General features: G+C 36.3%; 1 protein-coding gene across 1 annotated transcript in view; it reads right to left on the bottom strand.

Annotated features, from left to right (window-relative positions):
* The window catches only part of SPATA5 (spermatogenesis associated 5), a 363,095-nt gene that overhangs the window by 209,295 nt on the left and 126,983 nt on the right, over positions 1-26,817 (bottom strand). Inside the window, exon 14 of the mRNA XM_047091209.1 lies at positions 19,662-19,788. Within this exon, the coding sequence (XP_046947165.1) occupies positions 19,662-19,788 (127 nt within the window). The remainder of the gene's footprint in view (positions 1-19,661; positions 19,789-26,817) is intronic.

Here is a 26,817-nt window from a genome sequence, read left to right as displayed (position 1 = left end):
AAATGGCAAATTCCTTCTGCAAAATAAAAACATCAAGAAAATAAAACACATAGGAAAAATCTAAACAGAGTTTCTGTGCCCTGTGGACACTTTTGGAAGGACCTCTGAAACACTAGAAACAAACAAAAAAATGTTAGTGCTTGGGAATCAGACAAAGAATAATTTTAAAAATTCACTATTCCTGGGGTGCCTGAGTGGCCTACTTGGTTAAGTGGTCAACTCTGGATTTCAGCTCAGGTCATGATCTCACGGTTCGTGGGATGGAGCCCTGTATTGGGCTCTGCACCGATAGCACAGAATCTGCTTGGGATTCTCATTCTCTCGCTCTCTGCCCCTCCCCCACCCATTTGCACATGCTCTCTCTCTCTCCCTCTCTCTCTCTCAAAATATATAAACTTTTAAAAGATAAACACATGAACTAAAAACTTTTTTAAAAATTCACTATTCCCTGTTGAAGCTTCTATCCTCCACATTTTGTACTTTCAGTCAACCATTCAAACAAAAGGATTCCATATCACTATTCTCTTTAATGGAAGAGAAGCTAAAATTTGAATGATAAAAGTAATTAAGTTTCAGAGGACTTAAATGATACATAAATACAGACTACAAAAAGAAAAAATCACATCCTTAAGTCAAGAACTATATCGGGCAGTATTACTGTCTGATATGGAGAGCACCATTGTGAAAGACATTAACTAACATTAACTAAAAGAGGACGGCATCCCTGCCTGAATTTTCATCTCAGTGATCTGAGGAACACATAAAACAAACCAAAATTAACAATTTAGCTCATCATGTTTTTTCTTTTATCTCACTGATCTTGAGGAGGGCTGTATAATTTCTTTTTGGCAATTATAGAAAATAGCCAAATACCAACATTAAGATACCTTTTAGTATATTTTCAAAACCAAGGAGAAGAATCTTCCATTCAAAGGGAGGCTCTAAATAATTTTGAAGTCCAGGGCCCAAATTAAATGATTGACTGATTCATTCATTCGGTCAGTCAGTCATATATCATGCAACACATACAAACTATGGCAATCTTTGGTATTCATGAACAGTATTCATAAGGTCTTTGTATTATAATTATAATAAGAACTAACATTTATATCATGTATAAATATGTGCAAAACATCTTCACTATATATTATAATCAACCTTTGACTCTTTCCTGGCTTTATAATCTGGTATAAAAGGGAAAACATTAGATTTGTGTTAAGATGTAGGAATGGGAGGCAGCCCTAGAGAGTCACTTGAAAGTTACAGAATTAAATACAATACTAAAGTTAAATTTCCTAATTATTAAAGACTAGTGCTCTTTTTCATAAGCCACTGCAAGATTTTAATATATAACCTTTATCAGCAATGCTTCTTCCTTCACTGGTCTGTGGTTTCTCAGTCTTTCATCAAACGAAAAGCTTAATGAGGCCTTTTATTATCTTATTAAAGGTAAAATCTGAAGGCTACCCACAAATTTAGGTGTCTATGCTAACCAGATAATATCAAATTCTATACTAAATCAGAATTCAAGGGTTCATAGGTCATGAACCTCAAATCATGGTGAGGACAATTTCTTAATACTTTAAAAAAAGAAAAGATTAAATGAAACAAATTTTCATTCTTAGAAATTTAACATCTGAATTTACAAGAACTAGAAGAGAATCTCATGTAAAGGGCTACAGGATGAAGTTATCTCAATTTCCTGGCTAACATAGCATGCTAATCCTGATTAATGATACGAACAAAATAGATTATAGTGATAAAAGTACCATATAATATACCAGTGTCTTCATCAATTTATATAATAATGATGTTTTGGGGTAATTCTTTTATGTACAAAACTCTTATTTAAAAAAGTGGAATCATTAAATATTTTAAACAAAAACAAACTTAAAGAATCATGTTGGTGATTATATGCATGTATATACATGGCTATCCAGGGCCTAATAATATTATGGGGATGAGAAAGGTAAAATGAAAGAATATGTGTCAGCTTAAAACTGGACAGCAATGGTTTTAACTTTAAAATGACAAAGAGTTATTTATCCCTTTCATGTACTACTTCCTGGAATTAGGAAACTGTTTTCTTTTATATAACACCCTCCTCAGGTTATTCAGAGGCACACTACATTATGAAACTTTAAATTTTATTTTGTTTTTTAATCGATTTTTTAAAGTTTATTTATTTTGAGAGAGAGAGAGAGAGAGAGAGAGCAAGTGGGGAAGGGACAGAGAGAGGGAGAGACCAAATCACAAGCAGCTTCACGCTGTCAGCACAGAGCCAGACAACTGGGCTCAATCCCACAAACTGTGAGATCATGACCTGAGCCAAGATCAAGAGTTAGACACTTAACTGACTAAGCCACCTAGGTGCCCCTGAAAATTTAAATTTCAAAACTATGTAGTGTAGAATAAATACTGTTAAATTGTCCATACTACCCAAAGCAATCTACAGATTTAATGCAATTTCTATCAGGTACCAACAGCATTCTCACAGAACCAGAACAAATAATCCTAAAATTTGTACAGAACCACAAAAGACCCCAAATAGCCAGAGCAAGAAAAATAAAACTGGAGGTATCACAACTCCAGACTTCAAAATATACTGCAAAGGTGGAGTAATCAAAACAGTATAATACTTGCACAAAAACAGACACATAAATCAATGGAACAGAATAGGGAGCCCAGACATAAACTCATATGGTTTGTAATTATATGGTCAATTAATCTTCAACAAAGGAGGCAAGAATATGCAATGGGAAAAAGACAGTCTCTTCAACAAATGATGCTGGGAAAACTGGACAGATACATGCAAAAGAATGAAACTGGATCAGTTTCTTTCACCATACAGAAAAATAAACTCAAAATGGATTAAGGACTTAAATGTGAGATCTGAAACCATAAAACTCCTAGAAGAGAGCAAGGGCAGTAATTTTCAGTAATTTTTCTGACATTGGTCATAGCAACATTTTTCTAGATAGGTCTCCTGAAGCAGGGGAGACAAAAGCAAAAATAAACTTATGGGACTACACCAAAATAAAAAGCTTCTGCACAGCAAATAAAATAATCACCAAAACTAAAGACAACATATTGAATAGGAGAAGATATTTGCAAATGACACACCCAAAAAGGGTTAGTATCCAAAATACATAAAGGACTTATACAACTCAACACTCAAAAATCAAATAATCCAATTTAAAATGGGCAGAAGACATGAAGACATTTCTTTAAAGAAGACATACAGATGGCCAACAGACACACGAAAAAATGCTCAGCACCATTAATTATTAGGGAAACACAAATCAAAACCACAATGAGATATCACCTCACACCTATCAGAATGGCTAAAATCAAAAACACAAGACACAAGTGTTGGCGAGGATGCTGAGAAAAAGGAACCCTCTTGCATTGTTGATGGGAATGCAAACTGGTACAGCCACTGTGGAAAAACAGTATGGAGGTTGAGGTTCCTCAGAAATTAACAAAAGAATTACCTGGGGTGCCTGGGTGGCTCAGTCGGTTAAGTGTCCAACTTTGGCTCAGGTCATGATCTCATGGTTCGTGGGTTCAAGCTCCACACTGGGCTCTGTGCAGACAGCTCAGAGCCTGGAGCCTGCTTCAGATTCTGTGTCTCCCTCTCTCTCTCTGCCCCTCCCCTGCTCATTCTCTCTCTCTCTCAAAACTAAACATTAAAAAAAATTTTAAAAATAGAATTACCATATAATCCTGTAATCGTACTACTGGGTATTTACCCAAAGAATATGAAAACACTAATTCAAAAAGATATGTGCACTCTTATGTTTACTGCAGCATTATTTACAACAGCCAAATTATGGAAGCAGCCCAAGTATCCATTGATAGATGAATGCATAAATAAGATGTAAAATAATATATATATGTATATATATATACACACACACACATATATACATATGTAATCTATATCTATCTATCTATATATATATACACACATATACGTATGTGTATACACACACACACACACAATTCAGCCATAAAAAGGAATGAAATCTTGCCATTTATAACAACATAGATGGATCTAGAGGGTATAATGCTAAGTAAATAAGTTAGAGAAAGATGAATACTGTATGATTTCACTCATATGTAGACTTTCAGAAACAAAACAAATGAATAACAACAAAGAAAAGAGACAAACCAAAAAACAGACTAACTATAGAGAATTGATGGTTACCAGAGAACTGATGGTGAAGTAGGTGAAGGGAATTAAGAGTACACTTATCTTGATGAGCACTGAGTAATGTACAGAACTGTTGAATCACTATAAATTGTACAAGTAACTGAAACTAATATAGCACTGTATGTTAACTCTACTGGAATTAAAATAAAATTTAAAAAATCAGTAAATGAATGATAAAATAAAACAATGGTAAAAAAATAAAAAAGAACAACTATATAGTGTAGATGCTATAAAATGTAAAATTTTTAACAAATATAGATATAGAATATAGTCATTTGGTAGCACATCATAACAATACATGAGAAACAGACATGCCATAGGATAAAAAATTAGGTATTTGGAGGAATAGGAAACACTGACTTAAAATACTGCCTTTAAGACTTATTTAGTTCCTGAACCACAGCAAGCTATTTAATCTCTCTGGACATCAATTTTCTGATCTCCAAAACATAAGCAGAAATATTACTTTGCAGGGTCATTAGAATTACAGATTATGTGAATAATAAATTAGCTCAATTAAAAGTGGTAATAATTGGGGCGCCTGGGTGGCTCAGTCAGTTGAGTGTCCGACTTCGGCTCAGGTCATGATCTCGTGGTTTGTGAATTCGAGCCCCGTGTCAGGCTCTGTGCTGACAGCTCAAAGCCTGGAGCCTGCTGTGGATTCTGTGTCTCCTTCTCTCTCTGCACATCACCCACTTGCACACGCTCCCGCTCTCTCTCTCTCTCTCTCTCTCAAAAATAAATAAATGTAAAAACATTTTTTAAAAAATAAAAAAGTGGTAATAATTATTATTAGCTATATTTCTGATTTTTTATTCCCTTCATGTATTCAATTTTGTTTTATGTTTCCTTCGATGTAATGCCTAAGAAAAAAATCCTGCAATTAAATGCATAAAAGCACATAATATTATTCATATTTATATAGATAGATGTATTTGTAATATTCAACATACACTTTATAGCTTTGTCTGAACTACCATTTTACTTCTTTGTTTTCCATGAATAAAATCCTTGCTGCTTATGAGAACACTTGGCTTTCCTCACTGTCTGAAGGGATACAGGTTTAGGTCACAAACATGGATGTGAAATATCAACATATGGAAATTTGGCCGCAGAACACTCTTCTCCTTCCCAATTTGGCAAACTATGTAGGCAGGGCAATCAATTATCACCAAAATATGCTCACAAATATAACTAAAAGAAAGAAGTTTTATGAGAAATTATTCTTAATTATCTTAATTGTGATTAAACATGCAACCACAGTACTTCCACAAGGCCATCAGAGGAGTTAGCTTAAGCTCTGAGCTTAGTATGCATTTTTCTATTCAATAAATATATTATTGAACTACCCAAAACATCTTCTGCTAAACGTTTAGCACTCCCAAGAAAAAGATACATAAATAGTATATTACTGGTGATAAAATGAGGTTAAAAAATAAGAAAAACTATGTTTCTCAATGAAGAACATATAAGTTAAAAAGATATACAAGTTAGCTCAGCAAATTATTTTAACTTCAAATCAGCAAAATTAGAGTTGATATGAAAAAAGCTGATGTTTTCTAAATGCATTAACATAGCTAATAAGAATATGTAAGGCAGGTCTCTTTCATACTAATTGCTTACTAGGAGTTCCAGGCACTTGGAAAAATCAGTAAACAACAAAAATCCTTGCCCTTATGGAGCTTACGTGGAAAAATAGACAACAACAAACACTGTAAATAAGTAAACTTATGGTAATAAATACTATAGAAAAAACAATTGAGTAACATAAAAAGGTGACCGGGAGAACCAGAGAGAGAAAAGGAGCTGGAATATCTAGTGTCAGATAACTGATATGGTCATTGTCTAAGAGGTGCAGTATTATTATTGGTTCAGAAAAGTGAAATAGTCATATGAGCATTTCCTAGTTCTTACAATCCCTAGCATTTTGTAACCTGTGTTATAATTGTCAATAAAAAAGAAAGTCAGACATTTTTGTAGGACACGTTTGTTTTTGCCTCTCCATCACCTAGCACATTCTGGCATATAGCAGGTGCTCAAAAAATATTTGGTGAATGACTCATTCTAAGCCAATAAACACACAGTTTATCTGAACAGTTCTGATCCAAAATTTAGTTCAGCGGTCACCAATTTTTTTTTAAAGAGCCAGATAGTAAATATTTTTATCTTGTTGGCCAAATGGTCAATGCAACAACAGGTGTGGCTATGTTCCAATAAAAGTTTATTTTCAAAAACAGGCAGAGAGCACAGAAGTTTTCTTGTCTCTGCTTAGTTTATTCTGTATCTATCTAATTACTTCAAGTCTTCTGTTAAATTTTCCTAAGAATATAAACAGTAAATTTATCATTTACTGGCTAATGCTTACTTTTTTCAATTCTAATCAACTAAATCAAATAAACAAAACATAACTACAGTAATAACAACATACAAACTCTAGTTCTCCTTCCTTCTCTCCTCTCCCTCTTTTCCCTTATCCCTTTCTGTTTTCTAAGTGAAAACTAATAACTTCACTTAAACTATGAATAAAACTACTACACTGGCTGATGGTATATCATAGTTTTAATGAGAAAGAACACATACACAGAGCACTACCAGCCATCTGATAATACAAAGTAAATGTCAGAGACTGAATTAAAGTTTATAAATGCAAAGCAAAAGCTGATCATCAAAATATGGCTCAGTTAGTTAAGTGTATGACTTTGACTCAGGTCATTATCTCATGGTTCATGAGTTGGAGCCCTACATCAGACTGTGCTGATAGCTTGGAGCTGGAGCCTGCTTTGGATTCTGTGACTCCCTCTCTCTGCTCCTTCCTCACTCATGCTATGTCTCTCCTCTCTCTCAAAAACAAACATTAAAAAAAATGTTAAATGTACAATCAATTTAAAGACATTAAGTCTGACACAGAATTTAAGAATTAATTTAGATTAGTGGTTTAAAGCATGAGTTCTGAAATTAAACTGCCTGGATTTGTTAAACTGCCAACTCCAGTGAATAAAGCCACTTACTAAATCTTTCTAAGTAACTGTTTCATCAGCAGTAAAACAGGGACAATAATAATGTCTACCTCATAAGGTTAATACACTTAATAAAATATCAGCCATCTATTGGCCTTTGAAAAAACACACCTGTATTTTATCAACAGGAAGCGAGTACATCATTAAGCATAAAAATATGGAATTAATGAAGGACTCCCAAATATACAAAAGTATCTTAAATGTGCTTGAGAGGCGCCTGGGTGGCTCAGTCGGTTAAGCGTCTGACTTCGGCTCAGGTCATGATCTCGCGGTTTGTGAGTTCGAGCCCCATGTTGGGCTCTATGCTGACAGCTCAGAGCCTGGAGCCTGCTTCGGATTCTGTGTTTCCTCCTCTCTCTGCTCCTCCCATGCTCATGCTCTGTCTTTCTCTGTCTCTTAATAATAAATGTGTTTTTTTTTTTAATGTGTTTGAAAATATAATTGTGCTCCCCTTTCCTAAACATTAACATTCAATTTTCTTCACCTTTCTACTTAGATAAAATATAGTACCTCTTGTTTTATCTTATTACATCAAATACTCTTTTTTGCACTTAAAAAAAAAGAAACTTCAAAATCAAGATTTCCAAAAGGTACTAGTATTATAATTGCTTATCAGTTTTTTTCCATAACAAAACATACTTCTGAATAAGTCTGTCATCAAACAAGTAACCTTTAGCCCATAAATTTGACTGGCATAATAGATTGAAAACCTGCTAGAAGGTAAACAATATTACTTGATATGCAACATAATGATCCAAAGCACTTGTCTGGTTCACCCGCACTGTCTCTTCCAGGAGACAGAAGTATAATCTAGCATTCGAAGGAAGGAAAGGAGGGAGGGAGGGGAAAAAAAGTACATTTTCATAATTTTAGATATACTTTATTACAATAACAACCAGTCTGGAAACTGTCCTTAATATATGCATAACAAACTGACTTTTGTTACTGGATAACTTCTCTAGAAGATTTATTTGTAAAACTCTAGTTTGCCAGTCAAATTCTCTAAGAATCTTTCCAGCACTAAAATTCTACCCCCTTTTGCCCTAAAAGCTGGGTAGCAATGTTTGCAAGCAAAATCTTTGCTAGGTTAGTTCTAAGCCCACTAAGGCAGTGACAAACAAAAGTCTGCATAAATGCTTATCAAAAGATAAGCAAAGAGCTGGGATGCAAAAGGCTTTACCTCCAAGTGAGGAGAAACTGTTGCTGAAGTAAAGCTGACATTTTCCTTGCATTTACGATCAAAAAGTTTTTTTTTTTTTTTCAAGTGTGTTTAATGATCAGGTTTATTGAGCTATGCTTTACATACTGTAAAATTCACTATGTTTAGTTTTACAGTTAGAAGGGTTTTGACAAATATATATAGTCCCATAATCACCACCACAACCAAAATGTAGAATATTTCCATCATCCCCGAAAGTTTCCTCATGGCACTTTGTGGTTAATCCCTCCCCCCCCCCCCATACCTCCCAACTCCCAGATCTGATTTCTGTCCCTGTGGTCCTGCCTTTTCCAGACTGTCACATAACTAGAATCAGTCAGTATATTCTGTAACCTTTTGTGTTTGGCTTCTTTCACTGGCATAATACTCTTACAATTCTTCTACCTTACTGCATATATTAGAAATGTGTTTCTTTTTTTTATAGCTAAGTGGTACTTCATTGTATGAACATATCAGAATTTCTTTATTCATTCATCAGTTGATAGATCTTAGGGGCTGTTTAGGTGATTATGAATAAAGTGGCTATAAACATTTACTTACAGGTCTTTGTGTAAACAAATGGTTTCATTTATTTTGGATAAATACCTAGGAGTATAGTTGCTATATATTAAGGTAAGTGTATATTTAACTCTATAAGAAGCCTTTTATTAAAAAAGATTGAGGGGCACCTGGGTGGCTCAGTTGGTTAAGCATCCGACTTTGGCTTAGGTCATGCTCTCGCAGTTTGTGAGTTTGAGCCCCACATCAGGCTCTGTGCCGACAGCTCAGAGCCTGGAGCCTGCTTTGGATTCTGGGTCTCCCTCTCTCTCTCTCTGCCCCTCCCTTGCTCATGCTCTGTCTCTCTCTCTCTCTCTCTCAAAAATAAATAAACATAAAAAAAAAAGATTGATGAACTCTGGGGAAAAAAAGCTACTACGCTGGCTGATGGTATACTCTAGTTCTTATGAGAGAGAACACACACAACACTACTAATATTGCACAATTTACGGTGCTAAAGAATACACTGGTATGGCATAAAATACATATAATATTATATTTGACTAGAACCAATTAGATATCATAAGCAAATCACTCAGCACATGCTGCATGCCTAGTACTTATTTAATGACTGCTAGTTCTCTCTCTACTGTTCAGCTTTCCCTTTCTCAAGGTTCCAACCTCACCCCAACCCAAACTTACATAAATCTACACTTAATTTCAAATCATTATTTGTAAAATAAATTATACAGTAGGACACAAACAAAAATTTCAGCTATTACTTTTTTTTTTTTTAGTTTAGTTTTTTTTGAGAGAGAGACCAGGGGAGGGGCAGACAGAGAGGGAGAGAGAGAATCCCAAGCAGGCCTTGCACTGTCAGCACAGAGCCCAATGTGGGGCTCAGATTCATGAAGCATGAGATCATGACCTGAGCTGAAATCAAGACTCAGACACCTAACCGACAGAGCCACCCAGGCATCCCACAGCTATTACTTTTTAAAGCAAAGCCAGTTCCACTCATTTCCTTAAGTCACTCGTACTTTGGGATGGAGGAGGGGACTCCTTTAAAGGCAGTAGATGCCGCTCTCAGAAAACATTTTAGGTAAGCATCACCACCTTGTGTCGAAACAGAGTAACTGCAATACCAAATTCATTGTCAAATACAGACCAACACATTGCAGAGACCAGAAGCTAGGTGATCAGAGATGCATTTCTCCAAATCCACGATGATATACATGCCAGTACAATAGTGCAAACAAAGTTTGGACTGTACATGTTTTACTATTATAATACTTTAAAATTTACCTGCATTTCAAATTAGATCATATGTATCATGAAGAAAAGAACTGAGTTTTCTTTTATAACATGTCCTTTCTGATACTCTTGCACATCCTTCCCAAACACACACACACACACACACACACACACACACACACACACACACAACTGAATAGAATGCCAGGCACAAAAATGGCACATTATTGAGAATACTCTCTATGCACTTGAAAAATAATCACCAATTTAGTCCTTCTACAAATGACTTTAAAATATTCAATATATGGCTTCAGATTTAGTTCTTGGCTACACTGAAAATCAAATATGGGATTCTAGGAGCCTTATTAAGAATACAAGGGAAGAAGCATTTACAAATTTAAAAGTAATTCAACTTTAAATAATCATATAGACATTTCTGTTGTAGCTCAAAATTATTTTTACAGTCATGTGAAGTTTTAAAAAATAGCGTATTAAATAGACCAAAACATTACAAATATTGTAACACTGATCAGACATCTGTGAAAGGAGAAAATATGCAGCTCAACAAGTTTTCCTTTTTCTAAGAGTAATAAATTTTGAGTGAAAAAGTTAAGGTGTTCTTCAACTGTCAACCAAAGTTTTTATTACACAATAGCAGCCTTAAGGCTGATTTATGGCTTTCCCCCCCTTTTCTGACAATCAAGTGTTTAAAAAGAAAAGTCATTTTTGCACACCTGGATAATATCTGCTTGCTTTATATAACATGTTTGAAGAAGGGAACTTTTCAATAACATGAAAGTTGGGGGAGGTGATACCTGAAAAAGCTTTAAAAAAAAACCACTCAGAAATTTGTTTGGTAAATGGCATCCTCTTATGTAGCATTTGGAAAATCTATTATTATCTGTCTCTGAGTCACAAAATAGAATTTTTGGATGTGAATGATATATTCTGGGATTATCTAGTACATTTTTGACAGGTACAGAATCAGAGGCCCAGAGAGGCTAAATAATTTCAAAGGATACTTAGTTTGTTAGCAACAGAGCTAGAATTAGAAACAAAGATCCCCAAATCTGTGTCTGTCTCGTTTCTCCCATTGCTTCTCTCTCACTGTCCATTTCAGGCCTTTCTATCACATTTTGCTTGTAACATTCTAGTCCCTATCATCTTTGCCATCTGTCTCCTTTACCTACAGACTCATTTCTCCAGTTAAATTGCTTACATTATGCAAAAGCCCCTCTCCAATACTATGCATATTCCAAAAACTCATCCAGAAATGCAAAGGTTTAAGAAGGCCTGTGCCCAAAATACTATAAACATAATGTTCAAAGAAGAAAATTACACAACTTCTCATATAATACAATACCTCTAATATCACAAATTCATGAAAGTGCAGCTGCGAAAGTGGAGGTAAGTGATGAGGACATTAGCTACATATTTCAGCATTGTTTGAAAGCTAAAAAAAATTCATTTTAAATAATTTAATTTCTAAATTTCATGAATGTAACTTAAGTCTTGTCTATTTCCATCAGAGAAAACAGAAAGCATTTCAGAATATGTATTCTTAAGGTAAAACAAGGTGAGTTTTACTTTCAACTGTTCCTAAATTATTTAAGTTAAACTATTTTTCAAAAAATCAGAAATTCTTCTTGGTAATTAAGATATATAATGCCTCTGCTATTAACAATATAAGACACACATCGGGAATGGCAGAAACAGAATCCCACACTTGACAAATTAGAAAGATCTATCAGATCTAATGAGATGAATTTATAAGAATTAATGCCTCTATTGTTAAGGAAAACAAATCTCTGAGAAGCATATAAAACATAGGAAAAGCTTAAGAGGAGCTGAACTTGAAGGAAGACCTCTAGATCTGATTGCACTGTGGCTCAACTTCTTTTTTTTTTTTTAATTTTTTTTTTCAACGTTTATTTATTTTTGGGACAGAGAGAGACAGAGCATGAACGGGGGAGGGGCAGAGAGAGAGGGAGACACAGAATCGGAAACAGGCTCCAGGCTCCGAGCCATCAGCCCAGAGCCCGACGCGGGGCTCGAACTCACGGACCGCGAGATCGTGACCTGGCTGAAGCCGGACGCTTAACCGACTGCGCCACCCAGGCGCCCCTCAACTTCTAAGACTTAAATCAAATTAATCAAGCCCAAGGCAGGGAAATTATAACTTAGCAGAAGACTCTGAGGAAAGACTTGGGCTTCTTAGTTTTGTTTTTGTTTTGTTCTTGATGACTTTAAATTCCACAGCAGTCCACAGTGTGATTCAGCTGGCAAATAAACTAACACAATTCTGGAATGCATTAGCAGAAGCATAGTATTCAGATTAAAGGCATTAAGTGTCTCACTAAACTCTGAACTGATCAGAACACAACCTATTACAGTGTATTCACTTGTGGATGCCATAATTTGAGAGAAAGGAACAAATGGTAACAGTGCAGAGGGGGTAAAAAAAAAAAAAAAAAAAAGGATAAGAATGCCAAAGATGAAATAAAACAAGATGTCAAGCCTGGAGAAGAGAAGACTAGTTGGTGAGATACAATGTAAAGATAAGACAGGCTGTATGTAGAAGCTTTGGGGAGACACAAAACAGCTCGTTCAGTAGAAACAACAAACTTCCTAATAGTCTGAGACAAAGACAGAGGGGTCTGTCTCATGAGTTGGTAAGTCCCCCCGCCTCCTCTGCCTTAATCAGTGTAGGTGAGTAGGCAAAGGATGGAGAAATGATGGGTAGGAATTTTTAAATGAGGGGTCAATGTATCAGAAGGATAACTAGACTATCAAAGTCGTCCAAGTTGTCTCCAATCTTGAAAAAATTAATTTCTTTCTTTGAATGTTTACTTCTTTATTTTGAGAGAGAGAGAGCGAGCATGAGAGGGAGCTCAGAGGAGGGCAGAGAGAGAGGAAGAGAGTGAATCCTAAGTGGGCTCTGTGCTATCAGTGTGGAGCTGGACATGGGGGTTGATCTCACAAACTTGAAATCATGATCTGAGCTGAAATCAAGAGTCAGAGGCTTGACCAACTGAGCCACCCTGGTGCCCCAAGACATTAATGTCCTTTACAACCTAGATGTTAAGGACAATACGTACTGTGTCATTTACTTTTTCTCTAATTGAAGATTAGATGTACTCTATTTGCATGATGACATCAAATATTATTTACCAAACATAGCTAAGCACAGAATCTTAATTTCTCAAAATTTAAATATCTAAGCCTGAAAATTCCAATGATAACAAATACTAAAAAGGGCATTCAACTAAAAGCTAAAAACCAATGAAACTTTAAGATTCACATGCTATGAAGAAATACTTATGTTATTCATATAATTTAAAAAACTGCATTTTTAGATGTATGGATTTTGATGAGTCATTCAATTGAAAAGAATAATTATTTAGTCCATAAAACATATTTTAAAAAATTAAATATTAAAAGAACTTTCAAGAAGAGATGGAATATACTTGAAAAAATAAGAAGTTAATACAACCTTTCTATTATTATTTATTTTAGGCCATTATATAGAATTTATTTTCAGAAAACGCAATATATTTAAACAATTATAGAAAAACTTTGTGGCTCATGTATGTACAACTCATATTAACAGACATTACTAAACTTCTAAAAGCTTATAAGGATAGATCAATAGTCAGTAAACTTTTCCTGTAAAGATCCAAATGGTAAATAATTTAGGCCTTATGGGCCATAAACACAATATTCTACTGTAACTACTCTATTACAGTAGTACAAATGAAGTCATAGACAATAGATGAACAAATCAGGGTGACTGTGTTCTAATACAGCTTTATTTATGGGGACCAAAATTTGAATTTCATCTCATTTTTATTTTTCATCTCATAAAATTATTTTTCTTTTGATATTTTTCAACCATTTAAATATGTAAAAACCATTCTTAGATCATGAGAGATACAAAAACAAGTGGTTGGCCAATTTGCTGACACCTGAAATAAACAGTCTTTATATTATCAGCATCTAAATGAGATATGACCCATATACACATACAACCTCTGACCGACTTCTCTTCTGTCATCTCTCCCAATTACCCATCCCCAAAGCTGAAACCTTTACAGCTGCTACCGTAATAGAGATAGTGAAAATATTTCAATCTTTAAAAACACAAAACAGGGGCACCTGAGTGTCTCAGTTGGTTAAATATCTTACTCTTGATTTTGGCTCAGGTTAGATCATAGAGCCTTAGGACTGAGCCCTGCATCCTCTGCTGACAGTGTGGGGCCTGCTTGGGATTCTCTCCCTTTCTCTGCTCCTCCCCTGCTTGCACTCTCTCTCTCTCTCAAAATAAATACTAAAAAATAAATAAATAAAAGTAAAAACACAAAACAAACACCTATCACTAATAATAAAACCACTCTGAGTCCCGTAAAATGAAGGTAAAGCTGAAATTAGAAGATGAACTTGGAGGAAGCCTCACAGGTCTGACCACATTAGGCTCTCCTTATAACCCCCAAGACTCTCAACATCATTTTGATAAACAATATTAAATAAATATAAAATTTCCTAAAATATAAGAAAGTAAAGAATTTTAAGGTATTTAAAATTTGAAAGTCTATTAGGTCAAGAAGCTTGCTTTTTAGTTCTGACTTAGCTGAGAACAGCAATTTTTTTTTTTTTGAAAGAAAGAGAGAGAGAGAGAGAGACACACACACACACAAAGCATGAGCAGGGGAGGGACAGAGAGAGAGAGGGAGACACAGAATCCGAAGCAGGTTCTAGGCTCCCAGCTGTCAGCACAGAGCCCAACGTGGGGCTCGAACTCATGAACCTTGAGATCATGACCTGAGCTGAAGTCAGATGCTTAACCAACTGAGCACTCCCTGAGAACAGCAATATTAAAAGAATGGCATAACTAGGAAGAGTAGGGAGAAAAGCTATCTACAAACATACTTGTACAGTTTCTTCTAAAGGTATTTTTGGAACACAATTCACTTGAAAATTGGAAGCCACATATATTAGCTTCTCATTTGCTGACTTTTCTAAACATGTTAACTTTTTTCCATGTTACAAAAATATCCATCAAACCAACTTTTAGTGTGCAATATTCAAGAAATAAAAATATTATTTTTATAATAATAAAAATAATATTTATTTATAATATAATAATATAATAATATAATAATAAAAATAATATTTAACCCATCAAGTACATTTCCTCTTCCAGAAAAACTGGAAGGAAAATTAATGCCAGTTTATTACATCCATGAGCTAAACATACTAAGTTAGAAAATAATTCTGAACCCTGGGTTATTCAGTTATCTCTATATAACTTCCAAAACTTTCCTCAGCTGAACAATCTTTTCCATAGATGACTTAGAGCAGAATTTTCAAAGTTCTACAAATTTATTATTATAAGAAAAATAGGTTTATAGACTAGGAATGATACTTTACAATAGTAATAATTATTGAAGGCTTATTATATACTAGGCATCAGTACTAACAGTAATCAAATGACTAAATTCAAAATTATTCATAAAACTAAACTATTCTAAGGTTTGTTTAACACCTGGGAAAGAAGACATGACCATTTCTTAATATTCAACACAAATGCATGAAATGTCATGGACTGGATGGACATTATATTCTTCTAAAGGGGGCACACAAATAACCACCTAACAAAGAACAATATTAAACTCCTACAGTTTGGGCTCTTTATTATTTGAGCATCAATAATAATTTAGCTGTTTGCTATTCTGAAGTCTCTTGATGCTGAGGAAATCCAGATGGTCATCCATCTAAAGACAATGTGTCTACCTGACATTATGCAATCTCATTTATCTTCATCTATCCTTGACATACTGCCATTCTTATGCAAAATGGACACAAGGGGATAGAACTTCTCTTCACTCATTTATCAGCTGGAAGAGAGGGTAGGGCATAAAAGGTCTATGGAGACTTCAGGATACCACCAGAGACCACAAGTAATCACTTTACTTAGCACAGTGTGTTACATCACAGCTAATGTATTTGACATGTAAATAAGACAAAGCAAGAAAGAGAACAATGTGATTCTTGAGCTATGTGTCTTACTTCCTTTGCTGAATCACCAGAATCCCCAAAAAACTCCAGTTTTAGTTTACCCAGACTATATGAAATTAAAATATTGTCCATAAAAGACACTATCCACACACAACATATGGGTTACACAATGATGTCAATTTCACTCCTCTGGCAGTCCAAGAATTCTATTCCTTTTAACATACCAACTTAAAGTCACCATGACATAGAAGTTGTGGGTTAATAGGCAACAGGATTGTGAAGTATGCTAGCTAATTTACAAGGCCAAACACCTCAATTAAAATTTGGCCAAAGTTATACCAAATATTATTTCTTTGTCACTAGGACAGTCCTTTATTTTTTATTCCAGTCTTAAGCTAATAAAACATCTACCTTTTAGCATCAGTACATGAAATTTACTTTAATTATTTTCTCATCTATACTCTGCCTATTACAGTTTCCTTCAGACAAGGCAGGTAGTGAAAACTGTCTATTTCATAACAAGAAGTTTCCTTTCTTTTTATATTGTCTCTTATGACTGTTTCTGTTTCTACTAGCATCTTCAGGGAACATTTTGAACAAACACCATGTTAAAATCACACATGCACTTAAAAGTTTTTTTTAAAGTACTACTATTAAATAAAGTACTATTAAATAACATACAAATAATGCTCTAAAATAGTTCTTCAGAGGCGAAAAATGTGGAAAGAAAAATGACTTTTGATATAGTACATAGCATCTCAGTAGTAATAAAAGTATAATTACAAAAAGTACAATTATGAAAAAAACCATATTCCACACAAATATGGAATTCTACCTGAAATAGAAAAGAATTAAAATATTTTTCACAAAAATCATTGATAATTTGAAGTATTTTTTCCTGCACAATTACAGAATACAATATACAGAACACTTAGATCCTGGTATAATGTACTAAATTCAAAATTGTACTTAAAAGTACAGCATATGATCTTGAAACTATTCTTATACCACTCAAAAATACTTTTTTCATTTACCAACTTCATGTTTTGCTGTCATGAATAATTTTATTATTTCATCCTTTACAAATTAAACAAATTTTTAAAAATTTAAATAGGAAATTAAAAACCTTTAGATTCCCCTGCCCTAATGAAAATAAGTTTGAATCTTACTAGCAAATACTTTCAGCATCTTAAAACAAATGTCCTCATCCAAAATTAGTTGCTTAAAAAAAAGTTGGATTTCTGGGGTGCCTGGGTGGCTCAGTTGGTTAAGCATCCAACTTTGGCTCAGGTCACGATCTCACAGTTTGTGGGTTAGATCCCTGTATTGGGATCTGTGCTGATAGCTCAGAGCCTGGAGCTTGCTTCAGATTCTGTGTCTCCCTCTCTCTCTCTCTGCCCCTCCCCTACTCGCGCTCTGTCTCTGTCTCTCAAAAATAAATAAAACGTTAAAAAAAAAAGCTGGATTTCTAATATTTAAAACCTAATCAAGGTATGTGTGTGATATACCTAATGTATGCATACATATGTATACATACATACATACAAACACACAAGCATACATATAAGTACATCTACAAATATACATACGTTTGTATATGAATAAATAGGTGTTGTGTAAAGCTGCTAAATTTGAGGTAATCTGTAATACAGCAAGAGAAAACTAAACAAGCACCAATCAGGCTGAGTTATACAGCTTGATTTAGAAGAACCCAGAGATCTGATATTTTTTGTCTGTATTTGAGAGAGAAAGGGGCAGAGAGAGAGAGAATTCCATGAGGAGCAGAGAAAGAGAAGTGGGGCTCACCTGGGGCTTGTGTTTTACCCAAAGTGGGGCACATGTTCACTCAAAGCAAGGCATGAGCCCACCCGATTTGGGACTCGAACTCACAAACGGTGTGAGATCATGACCTGAGCAAGTCAGATACTTAACAACCGAGCCACCCAGGTGCCCAAACCCGGAGATGTTTATTGTAAGCCCAAAGTCCTGCTTCGAGAAATGTTATCTAACATTGATGACATACATTATTAAGAAACCAAAGAAGGGCACTATTAGATTAGGCATTGTAGAGAAGGAAACCTAAGAAATTTTAGAGCTCATTAGCCATGGGGTAACCAGGAGAAAATGCCATAAAAATATAATGTATTCTTACCAGAAGGAAGATGTTTTTTTTCGGATTTAGCACCTTTATTTGTGAAACCAAAAGGTAGGATTAGGTAATCTCTAAGGGCTCTTTCAGCCCTTTTTTTTTTCTTTAATTTGAGAGAGAGAGAGAGAGAGAGAGAGAGAAAATCTTCAGCAGGTTCCATGCTCAGCCCAACATGGGGCTCAACCCCATGATTCTGGATCATGACCTAAGCCTAAACGAGGAGTTGGGACATTCAACCAACTGAGCCATCTAGGTGCCCTCTTTCAGCACTTTCTATTATGCTTGCTAAAATACAGTCCTATCTCTTTTTTTTATTTCATAGACATCAGAGATGTCTGAGCAGGGAGACAGATCCTATAAATGCTCAGAAATCACTTATCTTCTTATAAAATACTGCATCAGAAAGGAAATAATTTATTAAGGCCCAAAGCTTTCTCACCTGTATTTGATCAACAGGTCTTTACTACATAGTAAAATACCTAACTGGATGAAAGCAAAACTTGCTTTCCACATAAAAGCTCCTTTTATATCTTCAAAAGTATCATTTTTTTCTAATTCCCATTTTTAAAACTGGAAGTCTGTGTATATGTGCACAGGGAGGGAGGGATGAGCTCATAAGGTGATATATATGAAGCAATAATGTGAACAACAAAAAAAGAAAAATTTGTTCATGCTACAGGAGAAAATTTTTACACTCAATTTAAATCCTTACAAAAAATTTACACGTTAAGTATAAATTAGGCATTTAAAATTTAGTGGATTCCCTTTATTAAACTAGACCTAGGGAGAATAAGTGGTAGCAATGGCTTGAAAGAGTCAGTTTTGCTGAGTTTAATGCCATAGCCTAATTTCTTAGAGAGATAAAATCCATGGTCATTTCTATTCTAATCACTCTGAAAGCAACTGTTAGGCCAAGAATTCTAGTAAGTTGTTGATAATAACTTGAGTGTAACTGATACTAAAAAGCCAGACATTTACCTTAACATGAAGGAAAATGTTAAAAACTTCTCAAAAAATAAATCAGATGACAAACAAAAAAAGAATTTCAGAACTTCAATTCTCTCTCTGAAAGTTTGATGCAACAATGATGGAGGGAAAATTCAAGGGGTTATAAAAGAGTTTCATTAATATCAAATCATAAGCAATGAAAACATAAAAGCTTTCCTCTGTTCCCTTTATTTCCTTTAGTTTAAGATTTTCAGTATCCTCAAATTAAAAACTGATTACAAAGTAATCTGACAGAAAAAATAAAACTAACATAATCAAATGATCCAGTTCTTGTTTTCACAGCACTCACACTGCTTTCTTTCTTACCTTGTCTATCCTATCTGGGCGGTTAGTAGCGGCCAAAATTGTCACGTTCTTTAACTGTTCAATACCATCCATTTCCGTTAAGAGCTGAGCCAGAACACGGTCAGCTACATTCCCGGCACCTGAAGAACTGATTTTTAAAAATAAAGTTTTAAAACTCTTTACCTACCCCCAAGTACTTTATTACTTTTAAAAGACTGTATATTATATAATAAAAAAGTTAGGTCTGTTTCAAAATATAAAATGTTTGCTTCAGAATTCATTACTTGTTGAATTACCATATCAAAAAACTAACTATATTCAAATAATTTCTTTTCATCAACAACCACATTCATTTTTTTCTCCAATAACGAAATATAGAAGGTCTGGGAAGCAAGATATAAAATTTAAAACAGTTCATCAAATACACAGAAAATCATGTAATTTAATCAATATTTACATTTTATATGGCAAATATACTGATAGGAATTGGTAATAAAAAAAACTAAAATAAAAACCCATTCCTCGGGGCGCCTGGGTGGCGCAGTCGGTTAAGCGTCCGACTTCAGCCAGGTCACGATCTCGCGGTCCGTGAGTTCGAGCCCCGCGTCGGGCTCTGTGCTGACGGCTCAGAGCCTGGAGCCTGTTTCCGATTCTGTGTCTCCCTCTCTCTCTGCCCCTCCCCCGTTCATGCTCTGTCTCTCTCTGTCCCAAAAATAAATAAACGTTGAAAAAAAAATTTTTTTAAAAAAAACCCATTCCTCACATGAAGTTTAAAGCCTATGTGAAACAAAAAACTCATACCCATAACAAATGGGGTATTTCTGATATACCCTGGTATTTCAAAATATTAGTATTTTGGGGGAAGGATGTTAAGATGGCAGAGAAGTAGGGGAACTGGGATTTCCTCATCCCTAAAACACAGCAGTATCAAGGTCAGATCACTTGGAATACCAGGAAATCAATCTGCAGAGTGGCAGAAGGATCTCCACAGGTGGAGGGGGACAGCTTGGCAGGATGGAGGTGTGTGTATGTGAATTAGGGCAGATAAAATGGCCTAGGCAGGGAAGGAGGGAACCCCTTCTGTGGAGAGACAAAAGGGAGAAAAAGCCGAAGGGGCTGTGGAATTGCTGTATTGACTTAGCACAAGAGGAAACCTCTCAGAGCATGACTAGGGAAGGAGACACGGAGAGAGTGCTAGTTTCTATTTTGCAAACAGCATTAGGAGCTGAAGCTCAGAGGTCTCAAAAGTACATGACTTTCTTCTAACCTGAGCTGATCCCATGTGTGTGCCTGTGGGGGAGGGAGCTGCCCCGGGGCACTGTAGCAATCTCAGGGACACACTGGGAGAGAAGAGTCCCTTTCCTTGAGCACTATGGGAAGAGGGTTTATTGCCTCTTCAAGGAGAAATGACCCTGCAGGCGCCAGCCAAAGGCTTTTTATCAGCAGGGCTGAGGGGCATTACACCAGAACAGGGTCCAAAGCGTGCAGGCCCCTTAAGACATTGGGTTTTGAATCCCAGCCAAGGGCCTAGAAAGTGCAGGAGACTGTGGAACAGGGTAGGCTGACCTGCACTACTCTGTGAGGGCTGCATGAACAGCATGCTTTAAGACACCCAGTTCAGTGAGAGGAAAATGGGATGTCACCATTTTTCTCCCCAACACCAACATGTGGAAGTTCAGTGAGCAACACAGCAGCCCCCAATGGAGGCGAGACCTGCTTACACCAAACCCACCGCTCCATGCCTGGCAACTGCTTATCTACTGGAGGAAAACTGACATTGAGACAACCAGACGGCCACTCGTCCAGACCGGCACAGCCACCGGTGCCAGCCACCAAGAGACAACTGTTTTTTGTTTTTGTCTGTTTGTCTGTCACTTTGTCTGTTTGTTGTTCTCTTTTTTCTTTCTACCCTTTTGTTTTCTTTTGGGATCAGGCTCATAGATTCTGATTTGTTTTTTGGTCAATTCTTATTTTATATATATAAATAATATTTTTTTCTGTTTTGTTTGCTTAATCAGGCATTTTTACCTTAATCTTTTCACACTTTTTCTCTTCTTTTTCTTTATTTTCCTTTCTCTCTCTCTGGATTAAACGTTATAGTTCATTTGATTCTCTGCTTCATCTTCTTTTCTCCCTTTGATTTTTCTCTTTATTTTTTTTTTAAATCTTTTTTAATGTTTATTTATTTTTGAGACAGAGAGAGACAGAGCATGAACGGGGGAGGGTCAGAGAGAGAGAGAGACACACAGAATCCGAAACAGGCTCCAGGCTCTGAGCTGTCAGCACAGAGCCCGACGTGGGGCTCGAACTCACGGACCTTGAGATCATGACCTGAGCCGAAGTTGGATGCTTAACCGACTGAGCCACCCAGGCGCCCCTGATTTTTCTCTTTATATAGGATCAGCTCCCCCCCACCTTTCCTTTATCCCAGGGTTACTTCAAGAAACAAATCAAAGCACACCAGGTTGAAGTCAAAACACTCTGCCATGACAAGCAAGGAGAAGCCTTGCAGAGGACTGACCAGTGGGATAGAGCAGCCAAAATGCAACAACAGCAGAGCGCATGCAACACATTCCAAAAACATTTCCTGAAGTGCCAATGTCTGGATAGTGTAGGACCCTTTTTTTTAATATAGTAGTACGCACAAGTACAGGACACATAACAAGCTTTTAAAACACATAAAAGACAGGAATATAGCCCAAATGATTAAACAGAAGAATTCTCCTCAAAAGAAAATCCAGGAAGGAATGACAGTCAGAGAACTGTTGGAAACAGATACAAACAATATATTATATGAAAAATATAGAATAACAGTCATAAGACTAATAGCTGAGCTTGAAAAAAGCATAGATGGCAGCAGAGAATCTATTGCTGCAGAGATCAAAGACATAAGAAACAGTCATGATGAATTAAGAAATACTATAAATGAGATGCAAAATAAACTAGATGCTGAGACAGTGACGGTAGAAGAAGCAGAGGAGAGAACATGTGAAGTAGAAGATAAAATTATGGAAAATGAAGAAGCTGAAAAATAGACGGAAAGGAAATAACTAGATCATAAGGGGAGAATTAGAGAGCTAAATGATTCCATAAAATGAAACAATATCGAAATCATATGAGGTCCAGAAGAAGAAGAGCTGGAAACCAGGGCAGAAGGTTTATTCGAACAAATTATAGCTGAGAGCTTCACTAATCTGGGGAAGGAAGAAACAGGCATCTAAGTCCAAGAGGCACAGAGAACTCCCTTCAAAATCAACAAAAGCAGGTCGATACCATGATATATCATAGTGAAACTGGCAAAATACAAAGATAAAAAGCATTTTCAAAGCAGCTAGAGACAAACGGGCCTTAATATACAAGGGTAGACATAAGGGTAGTAGACCTGTCCAATGAAACGTGGCAGGCCAGAAGGGAGAGGCAAGAAATATTCAATGTGCTGTATAGGAAAAATATGCAGCCAAGAATCCATTATCTAGCAAGGCTGTCGTTCAGAATAGAAGGAAAGATAAAGACATTCCCAGACAAACAAAAACTGAGAGTTCATGACCACTAAACCAGTCATGCAAGAGATCCTAAGAGGGACTCCTTGAGTGGAATGCTGCAAAGACTACAAAGGACCATAGACATCATCACAAGCACCAGACCTACTGATAACACAATGACAATAAATCTGTATCTTTCAATAATCACTCTGAACGTAAATGGACTAAATGACACAATCAAAAAACACAGGGTATAAGAATGGATTAAAAACCAAGATCCATCTATATGCTGTCTACAGGAGACCCATTTTAGAGGTGAGGACACCTGCAGATTGAAAGTTAGGGAATGGAGAAACATCTATCATGCTACTGGACATCAAAAGAAAGCTAGAGTAACCATATCTATATCAGACGAACTATATTTTAAAACAAAGACTGTAACAAGAGATGAAAAGGGCATTATATCATAATTAAAGGGTCTATCCATCAAGAAGACCTAACAATTGTAAATGTTTAAGCCCCCAACATGAAGGCACTCAAATGTATAAATCAATTAATCACAAAAATAAATAAATGTGTGGATAATAATACCGTGATTGTAGGGGACTTTAATACTCCACTTACAACAATGGACAGATCATCTAGGCAGAAAATCAATAAGGAAACAATGGCTCTGAATGATACACAGGACCACATGTATTTAACTGATATATTCAGAACTTTTCATAGAAAAGCAGATCACACATTCTTCTCAAGTGCAAATGAAACAATCTCCAATACAGATCACATACTGGGTCACAAAAGAGTGCTCAAGAAGTATAAAAAGACTGAGATCATACCATGCATATTTTCAGATCACAACGCTATGAAGCTTGAAATCAAGCACAAAAAAAAAATTGGAAAGTACCCAAATACATGGAGTTTAAAGAACATCCTATTAAAGAATAAATGGGTCAAACAGGAAATTAAAGAAGAAATTAAAGAATTATATGGAAGCAAATGAACACATGACAGCCTACACTCTTTGGGATGCAGAAAAGGCAGTCCAAAGAGGAAAATACATTTCAATCCAGGCCTATCTCAAGAAACAAGAAAAATCCCAAATACACAACCTAACCGCACATCTAAAGGAGCTAGAAGCAGGGCAGCAAATAAACCCAAAGCCAGCAGAAGAAGAGAAATAATACAGATTAGAGCAGAAATAAACAATAAAGAATATATATAGAATCCAACCATAAAATTCAGCAGGTACGCAGTGTGGAGAGGTGAACTTGGGGACAGAGAAGCCACGTAGGGCAGGGAGCTGCTTTTTCAGGCAGAAAGAGGACAGAGATGCAGGGGGAGAATATGGGAAAAGCACCCCTCCCCAAAAGCAGCTGGAGAGAAAGTGAAAAATTGGAAACAGCCACAGGGACTGAAGTAAAAAGGGAGAAAGGAGAGGATTTAAATTCCATTCAGACTATAAACAGGGGGGAATGCAGAGTCTGAAACACCACAGCTCAATACCTGGCGATGCTCTGGTGGGAAGGGGGAATCCCCAGGAGCAGAGTAGGGTCTGGGAGGTTCTCGGGCCACATGGGGAGAACCAGTTGAACTGTTAGGAGAACATTTGGTAGAGGCTGTGAGGCCACCTGGGCCAAGCAGACCTCAGAGAACAGCCACATTCGTTGGTGCTGGAACAAGGTCATTGGGGGTGAAGCCTGGTACCAGATGTGTGTTGGGATTTTCCATAATCCCTGAGGCGCTGCTGCTACACTGTTTCATGAACTTTTTCTGGGGCGGGCTGGCACCTGGCTGCAGTCTCTGGGCATCGACAACAGCAAGATCCCACAAGCATTCCTGGGTGCAGCTGGCACCTGGCTATTGCTCGGTGAGACCCTCCACAGAGGGGTGGAGCAGGTCAAAGCTGCAGTCCCTCAGAAGTGGGAGGCTGGGGAAGGCAGCCGCATCTGAGACAACTCATGGGAGGAAGGTGCTGCCTAGGGCTTGGCTATGGACTGTGGAAGTGGGGAGTGGATGAAAGCTGAAGACGAAGGATGGGCGCATGATTGCTGATTGGGAAGAACAGAGTTCCGACACTAGAGACTGGGTAGCTGGGTAACGCCATTTTCACCGCTCTGGCACATGCACGTATGCAACTACAATTGCCACCACAATCCACCCCAGTAGACTAGTAGCACCATCTAGTGGAGAACGGAGCTGTTACACTAAAACCCACCCAAGTGAGCCAACCTCACTCTTCAAGAACACAAGTCTCACTCTTGCTTAGTTGATGGAATATAAAGCGCTTCATAGTTTGACTTCTAGGGGAAAATGAAGTAATGTCAGCTATATTTCAGTCTGTTAGCTGGTCAATCTATTCAATTTTCTTTCTTTCCTTTTTTTCCTTTTTTTCTCTTTTGTTTCTTTTCTTTTCCTTGAATACAGAAAGAAAAAATTCATTTTTATTTTCAATTCTTATTAAAAATGTTTTTCTTTAGTTTTTTTTCTAGTATATTTTTACTTTTGTGTAAGTTTTTTCAAATTCTATTTTATTTCCATTATTTCATTTTAGTCTACTTTAGTGTATTAATTTTTTCAAATTTTCAAAAGATTTCCTTTCTACCCCCCCTTTTTTTTCTAATCTATCAAGCCACTTTCAACACCCAGACCAAAATACACCTATATATAGCATCACTTATTCGATTTTGGGTGTGTGTGTGTGTGTGTGTGTGTGTGTGTGTGTGTGTGTGTTTAATTTTTTAATTTTAAATTTTTAAATTTTAATTTTTCCACCTCATTAATTCCTTTTCTCCCTTCAAAATGACAAAACAAAGGAATTCACCCCAAAAGAAAGAGCAGGAAGAAATGACACCCAGGGACTTAACCAACACAGATACAAGCAAGATGTCTAAAACCACAATTTAGAATCATGATAACAGGAATAATAGCTGGAGTCGAAAATAGATTAGAATCCCTTTCTGCAGAGATAAAAGAAGTAAAAGCTAGTCAGGATGAAATAAAAAATGCTATAACTGAGCTGCAATCACGAATGAATGCCATGGCAGCAAGGATGGATGAGTCAGAACAGAGAATCAGCAAAATAAAGGACAAATTTATGGAGAATAACGAAGCAGAAAAAAAGAGGGAAATGAAGGCAAAAGAGCATGATTTAAGAATTAGAGAAATCAGTGACTCATTAAAAAGGAACAACATCAGAATCATAGGGGTCCCAGAAGGGGAAGAGGGAGAAATAGGGGTAGAAGAGTTCCGTGAGCAAATCATAGTGGAAAACTTTCCTAACTTGGGGAAAGACACAGCCATCAAAATTCAGAAAGCACAGAGAACTCCCATTAGATTCAACAAAAACCAAACATCAACAAGGCATATCACAGTCAAATTCCCAAAAAACTCAGACAAGGAGAGAATCATGAGAGCAGCAAGGGAAAGAAAAGTCCTTAACCTACAAGAGAAGACAGATCAGGTTTGCAGCAGACCTAACCACAGAAACTTGACAGGGCAGAAAGGAGTGGCAAGATACATTCAATGTGCTGAATCAGAAAAATATGCAGCCAAGAATTCTTTATCCAGCAAGGCTGTCATTCAAAATAGAAGGAGAGATAAAAAGTTTCCCAAACAAAAATTAAAGGAATTTGTTACCACTAAACTAGCCCTGCAAGAAACTTTAAGGGGGACCCTCTTAGGGGAGAAAAGAT

This window comes from Lynx rufus, unplaced genomic scaffold, assembly GCF_022079265.1.
Source record: "Lynx rufus isolate CCGP_SWC_20201006 ecotype Redwood Valley unplaced genomic scaffold, mLynRuf1.p SCAF_3, whole genome shotgun sequence".
Lineage (NCBI taxonomy): Eukaryota > Metazoa > Chordata > Mammalia > Carnivora > Felidae > Lynx > Lynx rufus.
Note: the sequence above shows the minus strand (reverse complement) of the source record. Positions and strands in the feature narration are given on the sequence as shown.